Source organism: Mytilus edulis, chromosome 1 (assembly GCF_963676685.1).
Source record: "Mytilus edulis chromosome 1, xbMytEdul2.2, whole genome shotgun sequence".
Classification (NCBI taxonomy): Eukaryota; Metazoa; Mollusca; class Bivalvia; order Mytilida; family Mytilidae; genus Mytilus; species Mytilus edulis.
Genome location: NC_092344.1, coordinates 496,328 through 514,947, shown reverse-complemented (window position 1 = coordinate 514,947; position 18,620 = coordinate 496,328). Strand labels below are relative to the sequence as shown.

Below are 18,620 nucleotides of genomic sequence, written 5' to 3'. Positions count from 1 at the left end.
AATTAATTTAGGAAGAAGTTTTTTTTATTTCTTGACAATTATAGGTTTTTGTATTTACAAGTCGTACTATGTATCCGAGCAAAAACTGAAATTTTTTGATGTGTATGCTATGTTTATAAAGGAGCTACGAAGGTTTATGAATGAGAACAAAACAATATCTCAAAATGTATTTTTCATAAATTTAAGATTGATATAATTGATGGAAAAAAAATAATGTTTATATTTTATTATATTCTGTGTATTTTCCTGGATACTCAGAAAGTATTTCACAGGGATACTTTATTGAAGCTTGGACAATGAAGTTAAGTTGTAACAAGCAATTTGAAGAAAAAAGAATATTTATTTGTTGTAAAAAAAAAAAGAAAAAAAGATTGCCAATTAGACAACTAGCTACTAGAGACTAAATGACGTGAGTTTCTCTCTTTAGCGGCTAGCTATCTGTTAAACATATATTTTTTTATAATATACTGTAGATTTTTGTATTGGCTAACACAAGTCTGAGAACATTCCACTGTAAGCTGGAATTCAACAACCTGACTATTATGTATGGTGTAGTAAAACCAACATATAAATATACTATTTACTTTAAAAGCATCCACTAAATAAAATATACAAGAACAAATATTCTGCAAACAAAAACAAATAAAAAAGGACAAGCTATAATATATCTTTAAATGCACCAAAAGTCCAGTTCATAATACATTTTGTCTAAATGCAATAGTATAACAGTGTAGTGTATTCATTTCACAAATCTATAATTTCTTCTCTGCCGCAAACAAAAATCAAACTTATACAAGCACTATATAATTGTACATAAAATGTGTCATCCTTTAACTTAAAATTTCATTATAAAATATGACATTCAAAACTTAACATTTTCATATTCTGTATACAGTTTGCAGATAAAATATATTCAAATACACTTTATATGAACAACCATTCACATTAGTAATTTCAAGATGGAAGGACTAACATTAAAACATAAGGTCATATAAAATATTGTATCTCATTAAATAAATCAAAATTAAGAAAATAATCAAAGAAAAATCATTTTTTCCCTACTATACAGAGAGGTTTTTATGGGGTGTTAAATTGGCAGAAAAATGAGAATTAAATGACACTCAAAGTTTATTCAAGGTTAACACAGAATTCTTTAATAAAAGGAATGTTTTTTTGTTTTTTTTTCAATAAACCTCTAATAAAATGACCCTATTCCAAGAAATTCTTAAGTTAAATCTAGCTCTGGTTGAGTGAAGTGACGATGTCAGGTTTCAATAACATCCATTACACTTCAATAAAATACAAAGTGAAGTGACGATGTCAGGTTTCAATAACATCCATTACACTTCAATAAAATACAAAGTGAAGTGACGATGTCAGGTTTCAATAACATCCATTACACTTCCATAAAATACAAAAACTGAACATGTTTCTTAATATACATACCGGTAGTCATTTTCCTATATCGATAAAATAACTGTATGTAAAAAGCCAAAACAATACAAAAGAAATATTTCTCTCCTTTGAACACATTATAAGACATGATAAAAAAACAAAAACATATCAACAGTTTAAGTCTGATTGACTATATATAAATATATAAATATCAAATATAATAAAACAATTATAAAGTCATCAAAATTAAATAGGAATGTCGACAGAATAAAAATAAACAACAAACTAGATTCTTATCAAAGATTATTCATTAAATTTCATATTCAAAGTAAGTCAAATGATGTCACCACTTTCCTTAAATAGGGGGCACAATCCTAAAATGATAAAACTTCAGAAAAAGATATATCTATCATTTTCAAACACTTGATATTTTGCAGAACTGTTAATATTCTCAGTGAAAATATTAATTACAAAAACAATCGTTCAAAACCTGAAAAAAGTCCAAATTACAAATCTACATAAACAGGCATAGGGAAACTTTAATTATACAAATGTAGAGACAGACATCTACTGATGTCACAAATAGACAAAGAAGTCTTGAATTACGTAAACTTTCATGAATAATCTAGTTAAGAATCTATGAGTTTGTTGTGGAAAACTATCTGACTACAATACTGAGCTTTGCCTCTGTTGTATTACGAGGCCTCCATTATGTTGTAGTTCACCATGGCAGTGATATAAATATGAGATCAATCTGAAAAACAAGATCAAGGTAAAAATACAATGGAGAACCACAAGCTGTCAAAACACAAATCTGTTAATCTGCTAATTATCAACAATGTGTTTAACCATCCAGTACTTCATTCAAATAGAAACATGTCTACTGTGGAAGTTCTGCTGATCTGTATATGTTGTTAAGTGTTTTCTCTCTAAGTGAGACCAAAATCATTTTTTTATTTTTTTTATATCTATAACAGAAGTATTTGAGCTAGTTGAAATAAATGAAGTTCAATGGATTGAATTAAGAATTCCTTCACATACATGTTAGAGACTGTATGAAGTCTCTTAGCGATGATCAGAGTTCCTGTAATTTAGATACATTGAATACTAGATGTTGATTAAAAATCAGGGAGAAAAAAGATTGGATGAGGATTTTAAGTCAATCAAATAATAACAAACTAGTTAGAAAAAGCTCCAGACAGTATTTCAACACACTTAAAATGTCAAGTTTATGCAATAACCAGGTGCTCCGCAGGGCGCAGCTTTATATGACCGCAGAGGTCGAACCCTGAACAGTTGGGGCAAGTATGGACAAAACATTCAAGCGTGATACAGCTCTGAATTTGGATTGTGATCAAATTTTTGACATTACATGTTTTTTTTTACACAAAACAAATGTCAAGATTTTACAAATCAATTAAAGATTTCTTCTTCAAACTTTTTAAATCTAAAATTAAATAGTTGACACAGCATAGGTTTCTGACACAGAATGAATGTGGTCTAATGAACTTAAAATATTTTTTTTGCCTTTGAGCAATTCACTATGCTGTTGAATATTAATCCTCTCAAAAAAATGTTTGAAGAAATTTTCTTTTTATTTATGAAATCTGAAATGAGAAAAATTTAAACCCCCCCCCCCTTTTTTTTCACATCCCCGTTTCCCTTTTTCCAAAACTGATATCAATTCAAATTTCTAATGGAGTTTGCAACAATAACTACTCTTTTAAATACATCATAAAATATTAAAATGTAAAATAAAGTGCTTGTTATCACTGAATGGTAAAGATTGGTTGGTAGTAAAAGTGAATATACATTGTTTATTGTATAAAACAATAAAAAAAACTTCATCAGCAACATTTTATATTGACTAATTTCCAATGAAGTTATTTACATAAAGTTATTGGCAAATAAAAATAGAAAATGACATCATAGTCATGTCTGGCAAATGTCCAACATACATTATCTAAAAACATTTTAGATAAGATAAGGAAAAAAAGCTTCATCAGCAACATTTTATATTGGCAAATTTCCAATGAAGTTATTTACATAAAGTTATTGGCAAATAAAAATAGAAAATGACATCATAGTCATGTCTGGCAAATTTCCAACATATATTATCAACTTCTATTCTATACAAAGAAAGATAACTCCAATTGAAAATTAATTGCTATTGCACAATATTGTGCAATTAGATATTTCTTGCTATTGTGCAATACTGTGCAATTGAAAATTTCTTGCTATTGCACAATACTTGATATGGAATCCTGATTTGGACCAACTTGAAAACTGGGCCCATAATCAAAAATCAAAGTACATATTTAGATAAAGCAAATCAAATAAGCCCAAGAATTTAATTTTTGTTAAAATCAAACTTAGTTTAATTTTGGACCCTTTGGACCTTAATGTAGACCATTTGAAAACTGGACCAAAAATTAAGAATCTACATACACAGTTAGATTTGGCATATCAAAGAACCCATTTATTCAATTTTTGATGAACAAAGTTTAATTTTGGACCCCCATTTGGACCAACTTGAAAACTAGGACAATAATTAAAAATCTAAGTACATTTCTAAATTCAGCATATCAAACAACCCCCAGGATTCAATTTTTGTTAAAATCAAACTAAGTTTAATTTTGGACCCTTTGGACCTTAATGTAGACCAATTTGAAAACGGGACCAAAAATTAAGAATCTGCATACACAGTTAGATTCGGCATACCAAAGAACCCCAATTATTCAATTTTTGATGAAATCAAGCAAAGTTTAATTTGGACCCTTTGGGCCCTTTATTCCTAACCTGTTGGGACCAAAACTCCCATAATCAATACCAACCTTCCTTTTATGGTCATAAACCTTGTGTTTAAATTTCATAGATTTCTATTTACTTAAACTAAAGTTATTGTGCGAAAACCAAGAATAATGCTTATTTGGGCCCTTTTTTTGCCCCTAATTCCTAAACTGTTGGAACCAAAACTCCCAAATCAATCCCAACCTTTCTTTTGTGGTCATAAACCTTGTGTCAAAATTTCATAGATTTCTATTAACTTAAACTAAAGTTATAGTGCGAAAACCAAGAAAATGCTTATTTGGGCCCTTTTTGGCCCCTTATTCCTAAAATGTTGGGACCAAAACTCCCAAAATAAATCCCAACCTTCCTTTTGTGGTCATAAACCTTATGTTAAAATTTCATAGATTTCTAATCACTTTTACTAAAGTTAGAGTGCGAAAACTAAAAGTATTCGGACGACGACGACGACGACGACGCCAACGCCAACGTGATAGCAATATACGACGAAAATTTTTTCAAATTTTGCGGTCGTATAAAAAGCATCAAAATGGGAGTTTTGTTCTACTTCTGAAATTATGACAATCTCTCTGAAAAAGATGAGGAATCTGTTTGATTTCCTCAAAGTGTTACTTAAGATACTGAGTAAACAGAATTCAAGAACCTGGAAGTAGAGTTTCTCAAATTTTTTAAAACCAAAAGGTAAGGTTAAAAGGAAAAATATTTTTACTGGTTTCCTATAAAATGAATGAATCCAGTCCATAATAATTAACTAACATGGACGAAATCTTCTCCGCGGAATCATTTCTTCCTTTTCCAACAATCTGGGTGAATCTTTTTCTGTTGGTCTGCCATCAGTTTTGCTTTCTCTGAATAAACATGGCGATGGGTTAAACCCATTTTCTGCCATTCATCACCCAATAAAACGCTGATGGCCCTGAAATATTTATATCTTCTATTTAAAGTTATTACCCTTTAAAAGTTGACATTTACTTTCACCAAGCTGATCTTCTTTTAAATAACACAATTGATGTCTTATCAAAAAGAAGATAAGCTTGGTGAAAAGTTTACTCTCAATTTCTATCTTATCCTAAATCATACTGTGTGACACATTACGATAGAATTTATATTTCATAAATTGGTAATTGGCTAGTATTTCTTAAGAGTTTTGGTGAAATGAACACTTACTCTCCATGTTTTTCTGGTGATGTATTGATAAATTTAGTGGATTTCTCAAGAGATTTATGAAATGTTTATGTGGAATGCAAACATAGCACAATAATTTTGAACAAAATAATAAACTTAACTGATGTTTTCACTTTTCACCCAATATTTTTTCACTTCTTTTTGACTGCTTTTGTGTATGGAACCCTTAAAAGAATAATTTCTCTTAAACGAATGTCAAATATCTGTGTCAGATGTATGAAGATCTTAGGGCTATTCCAGAAAAAAATGTATGGGGGGGTTGGAAGGCAGTTTTTGTCAGCACCCGCCACCAAGACAATTGTAATTGAGAATTATAGTGCATTATAGTGTGAAAAGTTGCTCTGATACCCATCACCCATGTATTATTAATACAACGTGCCTTCCAACCCCCCCATACATTTTTTTCTGGAATAGCCCTTACATAAATGGAAAAAAATGTTAAATTTTTGCTGTTTTCTGAGTAAAACCTTACATCCTAGAGAAGCTTTCTGATTATGCAGGTAATATTTGCTGTTAAATGACGTCAAAAAACCCAGCTACTAATCAATGTTACCTGTTATCTTTTCCAGGATATTTCTGGGTGTATTCCTCTCTGTGGTCCTTTGCAAATAACATAAAAGCATTCATGGGCCTCTTTGGTTTAGGCTGGTCCAGTTTTAGTTGCCTTTTCTTGGTTGGAGAACTATGTGGACTTTTCTTTGGACTGGATGTCTTCTATAAATAAATAATCACTCTTTAATTTACATTTGTATATATATATATACTTTTTAAATGGCCAGAAATAGTTAAAGTTTAAAACAGTGATTGGCTATATAGCTAGTTAAATGTTTCCTATTGTTTTTTCCTAAATCTATTTTTAAGTATCCTTAAAGAAAGATGCTTTTTGTATAACAGATTTTTTATCAAATATAAAAAAGATGTGGTATGATTACCTATGAGACAACTCTCCACAGGAGACCAAAATGGCACAAAAATTAACAACCATAGGTCACCGTATATGTTTACATGTATATTCAAGGATAGATTATGATCCTAAATTGCAGTTTTTGAACTATTCTGTATCATTTTACAGACATAATGCAATCAAAAGACATGTTGGTTCACACCACACAATATTCCTTTAAATAATATAAGATGTCTTCCTATCAAAGTTTGATTTTCTGACTTTATTTCATTTAAAAACACTGCAAAACTTTTAAAATTTATATTCAGTCTTCCACTGGTTGCAAAAGTAACACCACTTTGTACTCTTTAAAGAATTTGTTTGATCATTGAACAGAATAAAAATCTTTTTAAGTCAATTATGGTTGTTATGTTATTCCATATTGGTAAAATTTAAGAAGGTTTTTCTATATGAATGGGATTTTGAATAAATAAGCATATTCACCTGCGGAAAAAGTATATTCACCATGCAAAACGTAGCCTGCTTTTACGTGCATTGTTTTTGTAAAAAAACGTTTGATGTACAATTGGTTTTTGGTAAATAAATGCTGTAACATAAATTTCTCTCGGAATATGGAATAAAACAATTACTGTCCTTTGTTTCGGTAAATATGTAGTTCAACTGACTTTTGAAAAACTGATATTCACTACGGCCGTTGGCCTCAGTGAATATTAGTTTATCAAAAGTCAATAAAACTACATATTTACCTCATCAAAAGACAGTTATTGTATATTATTTATCCTGAAGTTTTAGCAATATTTCTAAGAAACTCAGCATTAAACTTATTGACTTACCTGTGCCATAGTACTCAGGGTGTACACAGCAGATCTGTCCATAGGGGTAAACTGGTCATAACTGGAAAATTCAAAGTAACTATAAATCATACTACGGAAGGCTTTGGTACTGACTATATAACTATGTTTACTATTTCTGTCAGATCATATATGGATGTGATTTATCGCCTCAAAGATACAGACACAAATATATCAGGTTATATCTTGCACATAATTGTCCAAAAATACATTTAGCCCGGTACATTATTATTATACAAATTATGGTATACTAAATCACTTTTCAATATTTGATGTGTTTTGTAAAAATTACTGTAAGATATTCAATACTTGTTTTTTCAATATCTTCACTTTATAGTTTTTTAAGGTCAATCAGGGTTTGGATTAAAAAGGACTACATACTTGTACCAGGAAACAAATGATATATATTATAATGTCTTTACGAACAGAAGTTATAACATGATGATAATGTCTTACTTTGTTCTTGTTTCAGTTGTCTCACTGTGGGATGGTTGGAGACACACATCATTTGTTTCCAGTCTGTTACATGGTATCCCATAATGCTGTTCTGTTAATACTGGGTCATTGGAACACCAACCTTCAGACAAGATTATTGAGAAAGTTGTATATCTGATATCTTAATAATTTGTTTTCAATCATTAATAGGTCAAATACATGAAGCTTCTAACATTTATACATTATATTTATGGGCTTCCATTTTTAGGTTTGAGCATTTTCGATGAAATCAAAACCAGAAAAGCACTTTGAACACAAGAAATTTACACAAATATTTTCACTTGGTAAATTATATTGTTTTGAATAATCAACCTTATAAACCAAGATCCGCTGTAGTGTCTTGTCCTCCAAGACGTGCATTGTAATACTTAAAAAAGTTTTTATTGAATTTCGAAGTGAGCAACTCCAACAAAAATTACCCAAGGTATAGCTAGCTTTCTTTAAAACACATCCAACATTGTAAATTCAAACAAATCTACACTATGTTTTGTTAGAATGAGAAAATGACTTTGTTTACCAATCAAAAGAATGTCATATCAGAGTCTTGTAACTTAAAATATTTGAGCTACATGTACATAAAGAGTTCTTACAGCACCTACTCGTTTATGTATCTACAAGGATTACCTACCTTTTCCTTTGACAAAGAATGGATGATCGATGGTACATTCAGCACACATATTCTGTTGTAGTGGAACGTCTGATGTAAAGTACAAGTGGGATTACCTACCTTTTCCTTTGACAAAGAATGGATGATCGATGGTACATTCAGCACACATATTCTGTTGTTGTGGAACGTCTGATGTAAAGTACAAGTGTACTAAAGAGTTAGATATGTTGTCCAGCTGTGCAAACTTTCTGATTTCTATCAGTCGTAAACCATTTGGTGCAACATACCTGACAAAATAAAATGCAAAATAATTACATGATTTATAAAATAAATTCATCTTAATATTGTATATATTTTCTGTCGCCACAATTATAAAATATGAAAGATGTGTTTTTCATTAATCATCCAGGTGTGGTTTATCAATTATCACCAAATTTATACTAATATTAGAAACAGCACAGCTGCAATATATGGAACAAGAACTGCTTGCCCTTTTGGAACACCTGAATTTACAATGGTTTTTGAAGAGGGCCCATTGGCTCAGTGTTCATTTTTGTATGTTGTGTTTTGTATACTGTTGTTTGTCATCATTTTCCTAAGTTATGGCCATGGTGTTATCAGTTTGTTTTTCGACTTATGAGTTAAAAATATTCTATTCTTATCTTTCCCCTCCAATGTGCATGCAAAGACAATGAACAAATGTCACATGAAGGTAAATACATTATTATAACATCACCAAATGGTGTTTTTATTCATTGTATGCAATGCTTACCTCTCCACATATCCATTAAGACCAGCAGCCCTCTGGGCTATTGATTCCTGTAAGGCTACATACTCCACATCTACCCACTGTACAAAACCAATACAAACTTTTGTTCCTGAAAAATACATTTTCCAAAAATACAAACTGTTTTAATTGAATCTTTTTAGAACTTTAGTACTATGACACATAAAAATCTTGCTAAAAGTTTTTCACAGATGATTTTGTTCTCATTGCAAATCATATTGTAAGCAATATTCAATTTAATTTTAGCCTGTGTTGAAATGAAAAAAAGATTACTTTTATAGAATACGCAATGAAAGTTCTATAAAGGGAGACAAATTTATGATCTTAATTTTTTTTAAATTTTCTATATTATTTTCTTCTATGAACAGCCAGTGTAAGAGGGACCATTACCCATTTCATGAGTGTATCTGACAGTTAGTTGATTAACAAAATTAACTATTTATTTCATGTCAATTGCTTCTCTTGAAAATCATAAGATTACTTACTACATGTTTAACATATTTTTGGGGTTATAAATTTTTGGCTGAGGTTAGCAAAAATGTTTTTAATTTTTTGAAATACTAAGGCTTTTCTAACTCAGGCATAGATAACCTTAGCTGTTTTTGGCAAAACTTTTATGAATTTTGGTCCTCAATGCTCTTCAACTTCCTACTCTATTTGGCCTTTTTAACTTTTTTGGATTCGAGCGTCACTGATGAGTCTTTTGCAGACGAAACATACGTCGGGAAAATTTGAATTCCTCAGATTATTTGTACATCATTGCTTTCTTGTCACATTTATTATTTGTACATCAGTGCTTTCTTGTCACATTTTATGACATTCGTCTTTGAAAACAACCAATACATTTCAGATAAAACCTTGATCTTTAACAAGCAGGTCTACTAAAAAAGTAAAGCAAAGAAATGTGCTTCAGCAACCCATCATAGAAAACATACAAACAAAAATCTAACTCACAAACTTTCAAGAAACTACTACATAAAACATTAACTCAAAAATGAAAAGCCAACAAAAAAAAATACCAAACAACGAGTGGCGATAGTTGTTCTGGGTAATAAAAATATGTAGCATTTGACATTAATGTATTTAAATTAGCTCTCAAAAGTTTAAAACAAATCTAGCCAGGTGTATTTATGTGAAGATGATGCTTAACATAATGCTGTTAATATATCTTTTATCCTATGGGTGAGTTGTGTTGTACACATACATGTGCCTTTAACTGTGGCAGTTTTTGAGACTAAGTTTTAAAAACTAAAAAATCATTTGTAAAACTTGTGTAACACAACAACAATTTACTGCCCAATGTTAGAATTTCTGTCTCAAGTAAGGAAACTGAGTACATATTTTAAGTAAATTTAGTTCTTAGAATGTGAATGGCAGCTGATCTTTTCTTCTAAAAGCATTATTATGAAAACAAAATGGAAAAGGTATTTACAGTTAAACTTATTCTAAGCAGTCAATTGCATACAATTCAGGTAGTCAGGTAAGGTATAAAAATATTGAACTTCCTACTGAAATTTAACTGAAATTGCCCAGAGGTGTGAGAATTTATATCATCAGCTTTTTATCATGTTTATATCAATTGAACACAGAAGTCTGAACCATTTAAGAGTTGTGTGAACATGATGATAAATCCCAATAGTGCACACAGCCACCAAGGAACACATCATACTTACATGTCAATTCCTGATGATCAGCAAAAATAAAGCAAATATCAGATTCAATTCTGCAGGAATTTTTCAGTGTTCAAGTTCCATAGTTTTATTTAAAAAGAACCAAAGCAACCCATCTATGATTTATCAATAAAACTTTCAATTTTATACAAGATATACTAATCTTAAGTACAGCTACAAATCTGTATGAAAAAGATTTAACAACGGCAGCAACCAGACACCCACTAAACACCATAATACAGCTAACCATGTGTCGTCAGAAAATATCAACATATGCTGCAAATTCAGTTAATAACAAAAATGTGCATCTCATAATTTGATGGAATTAGAACATGGCTTTCAGAGCAGGGATACAAAAGTGTTTTTTTTCTCTAATTGACTGGTTACAGAATTCATTGTCTCTTAACCTTAAATCTGAAAATTGTTTTCTTCATATTCTGAAGTTTCCTTGTTGATGCCATCAATAAATTCTTTATCCTTAACTTAAGAGAGTCAAACATTATTATTATCACACTACCAACACTACACAATGCATAATAATTACTTTAAGTAGTATGCATGGATAATCAATAAAGACCTCTTGGCCAATGTAAAGTAAAGAGACTTTGATGAATTACAAACCTGCTATGAAGCACTGCCACACAGGCTTTGGCCACTGATGTGAATTACATAACATACCTGCTATGAAGCACTGCCACACAGGCTTTGGCCACTGATGAGACCATACATCATTTCTGTTGGCTTTGGACTCAGATGAAGATGTCACTTCGTTATCACAATAATTCCTGAATAAAACATATTAAATCATAATTGATACATATATACAACTTTCATATGTAAACAAAGTCATATGGCATTCTTTCATTCGCTTCAAAAATCTATTAGGTATTATGATACCATAAATCCACAAAAACTGTAATCAATGAAATATCTAAAGAATATAGAATTAGCATTCAAAAGTCTTTATTCTTTTTAATTGTTGAACACTTTCTATCTCAGAAAAAAGTCTGCAAAGCAATATCTAAACACTTGTATCTATTTAAAAATGTTTTGTGTTTGTTCAACATTTCTCCATGTTTTTAAAATATTTCAACCTACCCATTTTTATCTGTACTTGATAGTCTGGTTTCCTGTAAGCATGGTGACGTTTCCATTTCTACCACATTGCCTGTGTCACATTCCTGTTTAACTCTTAAATACGACTCAAGCTGTCCACTGAAAGCAAGCACGTATTGTTCAAATGAGTAAATTTTATATTAAACATGAAACACATTTGGAAGGTAAATAATTATAAAGAATGTTGATAGACATATCAACATAATTGATGATCTGCATTCTCACCCTAAATACAGGTACTCAATGTCTGAAACTTGTACTTTTTATTGTTGACCGATCTCAACTAGGAAACTTTAACATATAAAGAAAATCAAAATTCAATGGGACAAGGGTTAAGTTGCAACTGATTTTCATTTTCAATCTATATACTGTGGATTCATTTATTTTCGTGGGTACTAATTTTTGTGGATAAAGGAAAACTTGTATGTTCGTGGATATTTACTTTCGTGGTTTTGCCTGTGTATGCATACAAGCCTATATAGAAAATTTGTCATTCGTTGAACATTTAATTTCAAGGTTTACTTGTTCCCACGAAAACTAGTATCCAACAAATAATAATGAATATACATTCACAGACCACAATCATGTCAATGCCAAAAGGCCATCAATACATCAAAATATCCCTCAACATTAACATAACTCATGCTAGATCTGTTACTTCTGACTTTATAACAATATACCAAATTTTGAATTAAGAAAAAGGTAAATTCCTGACTTAAGGGCAGACAGAGTGCAAACCCAAAAGTCTCCATTGGACTTTGATGGTAGGGAACAAATAAAATATGTTAACAATTGTTACCTTGGTATTTCCCATGGTTTCATTGGTGCTCTCTGTACCAATGGACTGGTGGCAATTATTGCAAATTCTGTCAGTCTCTCTGTTCCATATGCAGGGTCATTTAAATTACTCAAGTCAAGTGCGGGTGGAATCTTCTTCTCTAAAACATATATAACAATTACAATGCTTTGAAAATCAGTCAAATGTAAAAGTAAATTTAGGCTATTATTGGAAACAATTTATGTCTTTACCAGTGACACCTTTATTCATTTTGTATGAGATAATGCTGTGTTAAAAAGAATATATCTATAAAGATTGATTGATTGATTATTGACGTTTACAGCTTCTTTCAACATTACAGGTGTAATACCACACCAAATCATGGTACGTCACATCTGGTTGTATAAGAAAGTAGGTCGGAAAAAAATATTCCCTTGAATTTGACAGTTGTAGGTACTTAATCCTACATTTTATTGCAGTAAAACATTTCTGTGTCATAAAATTATGTCTTGGGTATTTCAAAACACCATTATTTTTTATTTGGGATTTCTATAGAATATTTTGTAATCTTATAGTACTGGACAGGATAAAGCTTTACTCATGCCAAATATTTCTTTATTTGAAACAAAGATAAATTCTGCACATTTTTTTTTTGAAAAGTGCAAATTTAACAAAGACTAATAGGGGAAAATCAATGGTGGTATTACACCAACAGGCTATAGTGGGGCAGAAGTCAGAGCGCTCAGAGATAACTACGGCTGAAAATTAAAATCTTAAGTCAATCAAAATTTGAGTCAGACACACTCGCCACACGGGGGCCAAAAATCAAACCCTTAGAATTTACAGGTCACAGAGTTCCCATGGAGTAAAAGGTGCAAAATGAAAGGAATTTGTCTCTCTTATAAATGTCTACACCACAAAATCATTGGTCCTTCGCTATAACTGACTTAAAATAGTTATGTTAAGACTCTTGGGAGTGTTTAAAAAATATGACTAAAATATATGACAAACTGGCTTCACACATAATATAATTGTTTATTTACTTGATAGCTTCTCTTGTTTAACAGCAGCAGCCCCATAACCTTGAAGGATTTCTGAAGGAGGTTCTTCGTCTGAAGCAGAATCTGTTCTTCTGGTTCCTTCTTCACATCTTCCTCTCTCACAATGATACCTCAAACCATTAGAACTAAAATATATCAATGGTCAAAAATACATGTAATTATACATAATAACATTTCCTAACCATGTATTAAACGCTGCATATGCTAAAGCCATGTTTGTTTTCAATTTTTGGTCATGAATTTGAATACATTTATTTGGAAATATTTTTACTCTGGAAAAACAGCCTAAAAGTTAAATGTATAATAAGTGTAGAAACCAATTAGTTATAGTATAAGGCTGTTGCTTATTCTTAATCACAATTCATTTTAAATTGTGGAAGAATAACATTCTAAGTATCTCTAGAATATCATCAACAACCATATACACTGCTATATGCAAGAAGTTTATGGGGTCCAAGACATTTTTTTTAAAAATTATATATCTTCTATCTTTTTAAAAAAACATTTTAAATAACTATTTACATGACATGTGTCTCTTGTTAAAGACTATCTTGACCTCTACATATAAGTGTCATTTGGTTATTTGTGTGGTTTGGTTGCTGTCTCATTGAGATTAAATCCACAATAATTTTATAGCTATATATACAAATACCTGAAAGTAGATTACCTTTTAAAAGATCTTAGACATTTTTCACATATGAATCCATCACTCTGTGGTTCATGGTTTCTCTGGATGTGATATTTTAAGCCTGGATAACTTGTTAGTACTTTAGTGCATCCCTCAAATGGACACGAAAAATGTTTATGCTGTTCTTCTTGTGTCTTTATAAATTCCATCATTTTTTCTGTTTTCACATGGGGCCGCTTTCCCTGCAATGGTTCCTGTAGAGTAAATAGCCAATTGTTGTAAATATTAGAGTATTTTAGCGATTTGTTGTAAATAAAAAAAATTTGGCCATTTGTTGTACAATGTTGTAATACATGTATAACATGTATAAGGATATCTTATATCAAAATTGAAAGAAAATATGAAGATTATTGAACATGTTCTATAAGTTTGCAATATTTAGTAATGACATTACAATCAAAAGTATTTGCAAAGAAATTTAAGTATATAGTGCATCATAGAAACAAGAAATGATCCAATCTAAAATATGATTGCATGTAATTCATAGATTTATGCATTGATCGGCCAAAAAAAAGGGGGGGTTCCAAACCCCCGGAAGCCCCCCTCTGGATCCCCGCCTGCTGTGACTATAACTACATGTGTTTAACCAGATTTTTCAATAGTTATTTTAATCTATTTTACCTTTATATTATGTTTTTGTTAATATCAATCATGTGTGTCCACTCTAAAGACTACTACATTTTCTAGTGATGAGAATAGTTTATCCAAAAATAGACAGGAGCATGCAATTATTTTATTCCACATCTTTTAAAGTTAAAAAATAACTACTATAAAATCACTTCTTTTTTGGACATAAATAAACATCTAAATATCACAATTGATTGCTGTATAATGTATTAGATTAAATAACTTATTTTAAAACAATTAAACTCACTTTTAAACTTTTAATACAACATAGAAGAAAAAGGTTCTATTTAAATTTCTATAAGACATATAACTGCCAGTGCTGTTTGTGGTTTGAATTTTGGGTCCATTGCTCTCTTTCAAGTTAAACTTTTTATTATTGTTTTCCACACAAATTCATTTACAATATTCATAAAAGGTTGTAGTACACTTATGTTTGAAAATAACAAATGCACTGTCTGTTAATCTTATTGGGTAGATTCGTGGACGTCTCGGGGGATTACATGTAAGGTGATTTATTTCATTACACAAAACTCAAAGATGTGTTTTAAATGCACCCGTTATTGTTAATTCATTTAAATTTCACAAAACACAATGATTCAATATAACGGTACTCGTATTTGTGTACAATGTTTACAAACATGAAAGGTGTTTACTTTTTAAGTAACTTTGACCTAGTTTGAAATACTACGCCGGTCAAAGTTTGTAAAATCATGTTTACCTGCATGACAACATCAGTTATGAAGTAACTTTCACAAATTATGATTTTGTCACAACTTTTCTGTTCCTTCAGCAAATTAAAACTAACGTTTTCCCAGCATAAACTAACGTAGTAAGAATTTAAAAGTTTACTTACCAACGCCATCTTCCTTCGACAGGTGCGTGACGGTGTATGACAAAATTTTATTGGTCAAAAAATATCACCCATAACGTTATACAGTACCTGATTGGACAGCATTATTTGAATATTCATTTTTTCTCAAGTTTTAAAAAAGAAAAAAAAATCAAGTTAAAACATAAAGCGAGGCCCCATGGGAGAGTGCCAAACATCAGTGGATTTTAAATATGAGTGTGAGTGAGCCTTTTTCCCGCCATTAATATTTTTTTTGTATATAAAATATCTCGAAAGGAGCCACTGGGATACATACAGGCAACAGTATTAAACCGCTGATCGAAATTTATAAAAGACAAATCGGGGTTACATACTAAAAGTGAGGGGAACACATCAAATATAATAGAACAACGACGAAACAGAAACCCTAAAACGCAACACACAGAAACGAACTATAATATAACAATGGCAATTAATGTTTCTGACTCGATACAGGACATTTTAAGAAAAAATGGTGGAGTTGAACTTGGTTTTATGGCTAACCAAACCTCCCGCTTTTATGGCAATGTTAAATATATAACATTAAAATGACAACCTATATATATATCAATCTCTTTAGCTTAATTTTATTTTTAACTTTTCTGACACAGTACTGGGACTATTAGAATAATAGTGCCAGCACAGTGCAGTATCAATTTTAAATTCTAGATTTTTTTTAATTTGACCTTAGTACACCCTTAAGTAATGAAGAGTCGGGTCATATCACTTGACATTCATCAACATCAACTCTACCTAATAAAAATTACTATATCTTTTGGAGCGAGAAAATCTCTCTTAAAATTTGTTCAAAAATGAGTTTACCCTCGTTCGTCTATAGATACGTATGTCCGAAATTGGTTTCTGTTCTCTTACATTAATTAGTTTGACTCAATCGAATTATATAAAACTTATGCACAATGCTTAGGGACGACATCAAAAGTTCAATGAAGGATAAAAAACTTAATTCATCTAGTTTTTTCACTGACCCCCACACCCCTCTCTTAACTTAATTTGGGAAAAATTGATTGACCAATAGGGATATATGTAAAATCGATTTTAGATTAACAAAACTTTCAGCAATGTTGACCCCCACCCCCAAACTATTTGATTTAAGTTTTTTTTTATCCTACATCAATCTTTTGATGTCGTCCCTTACTAACACAAAACACAGATCAAGTTTGAATTTGGTAGACGTCACTTGTCCCATTCTAGAGTTATGCCCCTTTACAAATAGAATACAACTGAAATGCTGAATTTTTATTTCCCGTTCTCTGACCTTAAGTTTGTTAAACAAATGTTTACAATGATTATTACAACAAAACTCAGATCAAGTAGGACTTTAGAGAGCGTCACTTTTACCGTTTTTGACCCTGAGTTCTAAGAGATATGTAGATTCCGAGCATTGGCGGATCCAGGGGGGGCGGGGGGTAGGAACCCCCCTGTTTTTGGCCGATCAATGCATTTGAATGGGGACATATAGTTGGAACCCCCCTTTTTAAAATGGCTGGATCCGCCCCTGATTCCGAGCATGGTTAGGATCAATACATTCCAACACATTACACACGTTATCCATATATAAACTATGGACTATTCTCATTATGTACAAATGATGTAAAGTATAGGTCTTAAAAGAATTTTATAGCTATATATTTTTTTAATGAATTTAGAAAAAAAAATTGTTATTGGTTAATTATATTATTTAGATAAAACACCAGCTTATAATAAATTTAAGCATGATACACTCAGATGATACACGTTTGTATCGAGGTTTGTATATTTAGTTGCCATATCCATGTGTATATATGTACTGAATTCCTCTGGTAAAACTATAATTTATGTTTACAATAAAGAATCTGAACTTGAACTTGACCTTGTCAGTTTAACAATCTTGAACATCTTTTAAAGTACATACCATTCATATCACAGTCCTTCAGGCCGGGAATACTTTATATATTTATCAGAACTTTGAGTTCATTTCTAGAAGTCTAGTAATGGACTATGATTTTATAGAGATAAAGTTCAAATAATATATATAAATCTGTAGATCGTTGCATTATTTCCGTAGTTTTCATTTCCTATACCAGTTTTTCCTCAGGTTGAAAGTCTTGTATGATTTTGGGTTTTGTGTTCTATATACTGAATCAATACCCCTGGCTTGTGTTTGCATTACTGCCATAAGAGTTATGTGTATTTATAGAAATATGCAAAGTTAATACCAAAAATTAAAAAAAAAAATTAAATCTGTCTTCTACTAGTAAAGAAGCTACATGTATTTTAACATTACTGATAAAGAGTGGACCTCTGAGATATTTACTATAGGGGTCATACCTGATGCATACTTATGTTGCTCCATTTAATAATACTTGTTATCGCAGGTATATCGACATTACAACTGTGTACATGTTAAAATGTCGGAAGTCTACTGCAGCACGGGATCATTAACATTTCGAGATAGACAATTCTATCTAAATGGCAAACCATTCACGATTCTTAGTGGAGCAATGCATTATTTTCGAGTGGTTCCAGAATATTGGAAAGACCGATTGATGAAAATCAAAGCATGCGGACTAAATACAGTAGAAACGTAAGTTAAATATAGGTCCACATAATCATTATATAAACTATCATTGACTGTGTTAAAAGTGTTAACGGAAAAATCATTTGAGTTAAAACTTTGGAATTTCAGCATGCATTATACAACGATCCTATCTTTACTTTGCCGAGTGACATCATAGATTGAAGTAGAATCAAGAAACACGAAGTATAACTTATTGTTTTAA

At 30.9% G+C, this 18,620-nt stretch overlaps 2 protein-coding genes across 3 annotated transcripts in view; one reads left to right on the top strand and one right to left on the bottom strand.

Moving 5' to 3' along the window:
- Positions 1-1,824: 1,824 nt before the first annotated feature.
- On the bottom strand, positions 1,825-15,867 carry LOC139521165 (HMG box-containing protein 1-like). Of its 2 annotated transcripts, none has more exons than XM_071314476.1 (13): positions 15,826-15,867; positions 14,325-14,539; positions 13,640-13,782; positions 12,618-12,756; positions 11,801-11,917; positions 11,381-11,487; positions 9,018-9,123; positions 8,366-8,532; positions 7,600-7,720; positions 7,126-7,186; positions 5,942-6,102; positions 4,960-5,119; positions 1,825-2,149 (listed from the first exon to the last, which is right to left on the bottom strand). In XM_071314476.1, the coding sequence occupies exons 1-12, from the start codon at positions 15,832-15,834 to the stop codon at positions 4,984-4,986; spliced, it is 1,482 nt and encodes a 493-aa protein (XP_071170577.1). In that variant the 5' UTR covers positions 15,835-15,867; the 3' UTR covers positions 1,825-2,149; positions 4,960-4,983. The 2 variants fall into 2 exon arrangements, with proteins under 2 accessions (XP_071170577.1, XP_071170587.1); XM_071314486.1 differs by lacking the exon at positions 15,826-15,867 and adding an exon at positions 15,691-15,810.
- Positions 15,440-18,620, top strand: part of LOC139521134 (beta-galactosidase-1-like protein 2) — a 21,421-nt gene continuing 18,240 nt past the window's right edge. The window contains exons 1-2 of the mRNA XM_071314449.1: positions 15,440-15,474; positions 18,216-18,424. Coding sequence (XP_071170550.1) covers positions 18,249-18,424 — 176 coding nt within the window. The 5' untranslated portion in view covers positions 15,440-15,474; positions 18,216-18,248. The remainder of the gene's footprint in view (positions 15,475-18,215; positions 18,425-18,620) is intronic.

Coding starts and splice junctions, on each gene's coding strand:
- LOC139521165 (XM_071314476.1), bottom strand. Junction 12,757..13,639: donor TAAACAAGAGAAGCTATCAA/GTAAATAAACAA, acceptor TATATGTTTTAG/AGAAGAAGATTCCACCCGCA. Junction 9,124..11,380: donor GTGGCAGTGCTTCATAGCAG/GTATGTTATGTA, acceptor TGTATTTTTCAG/GAACAAAAGTTTGTATTGGT.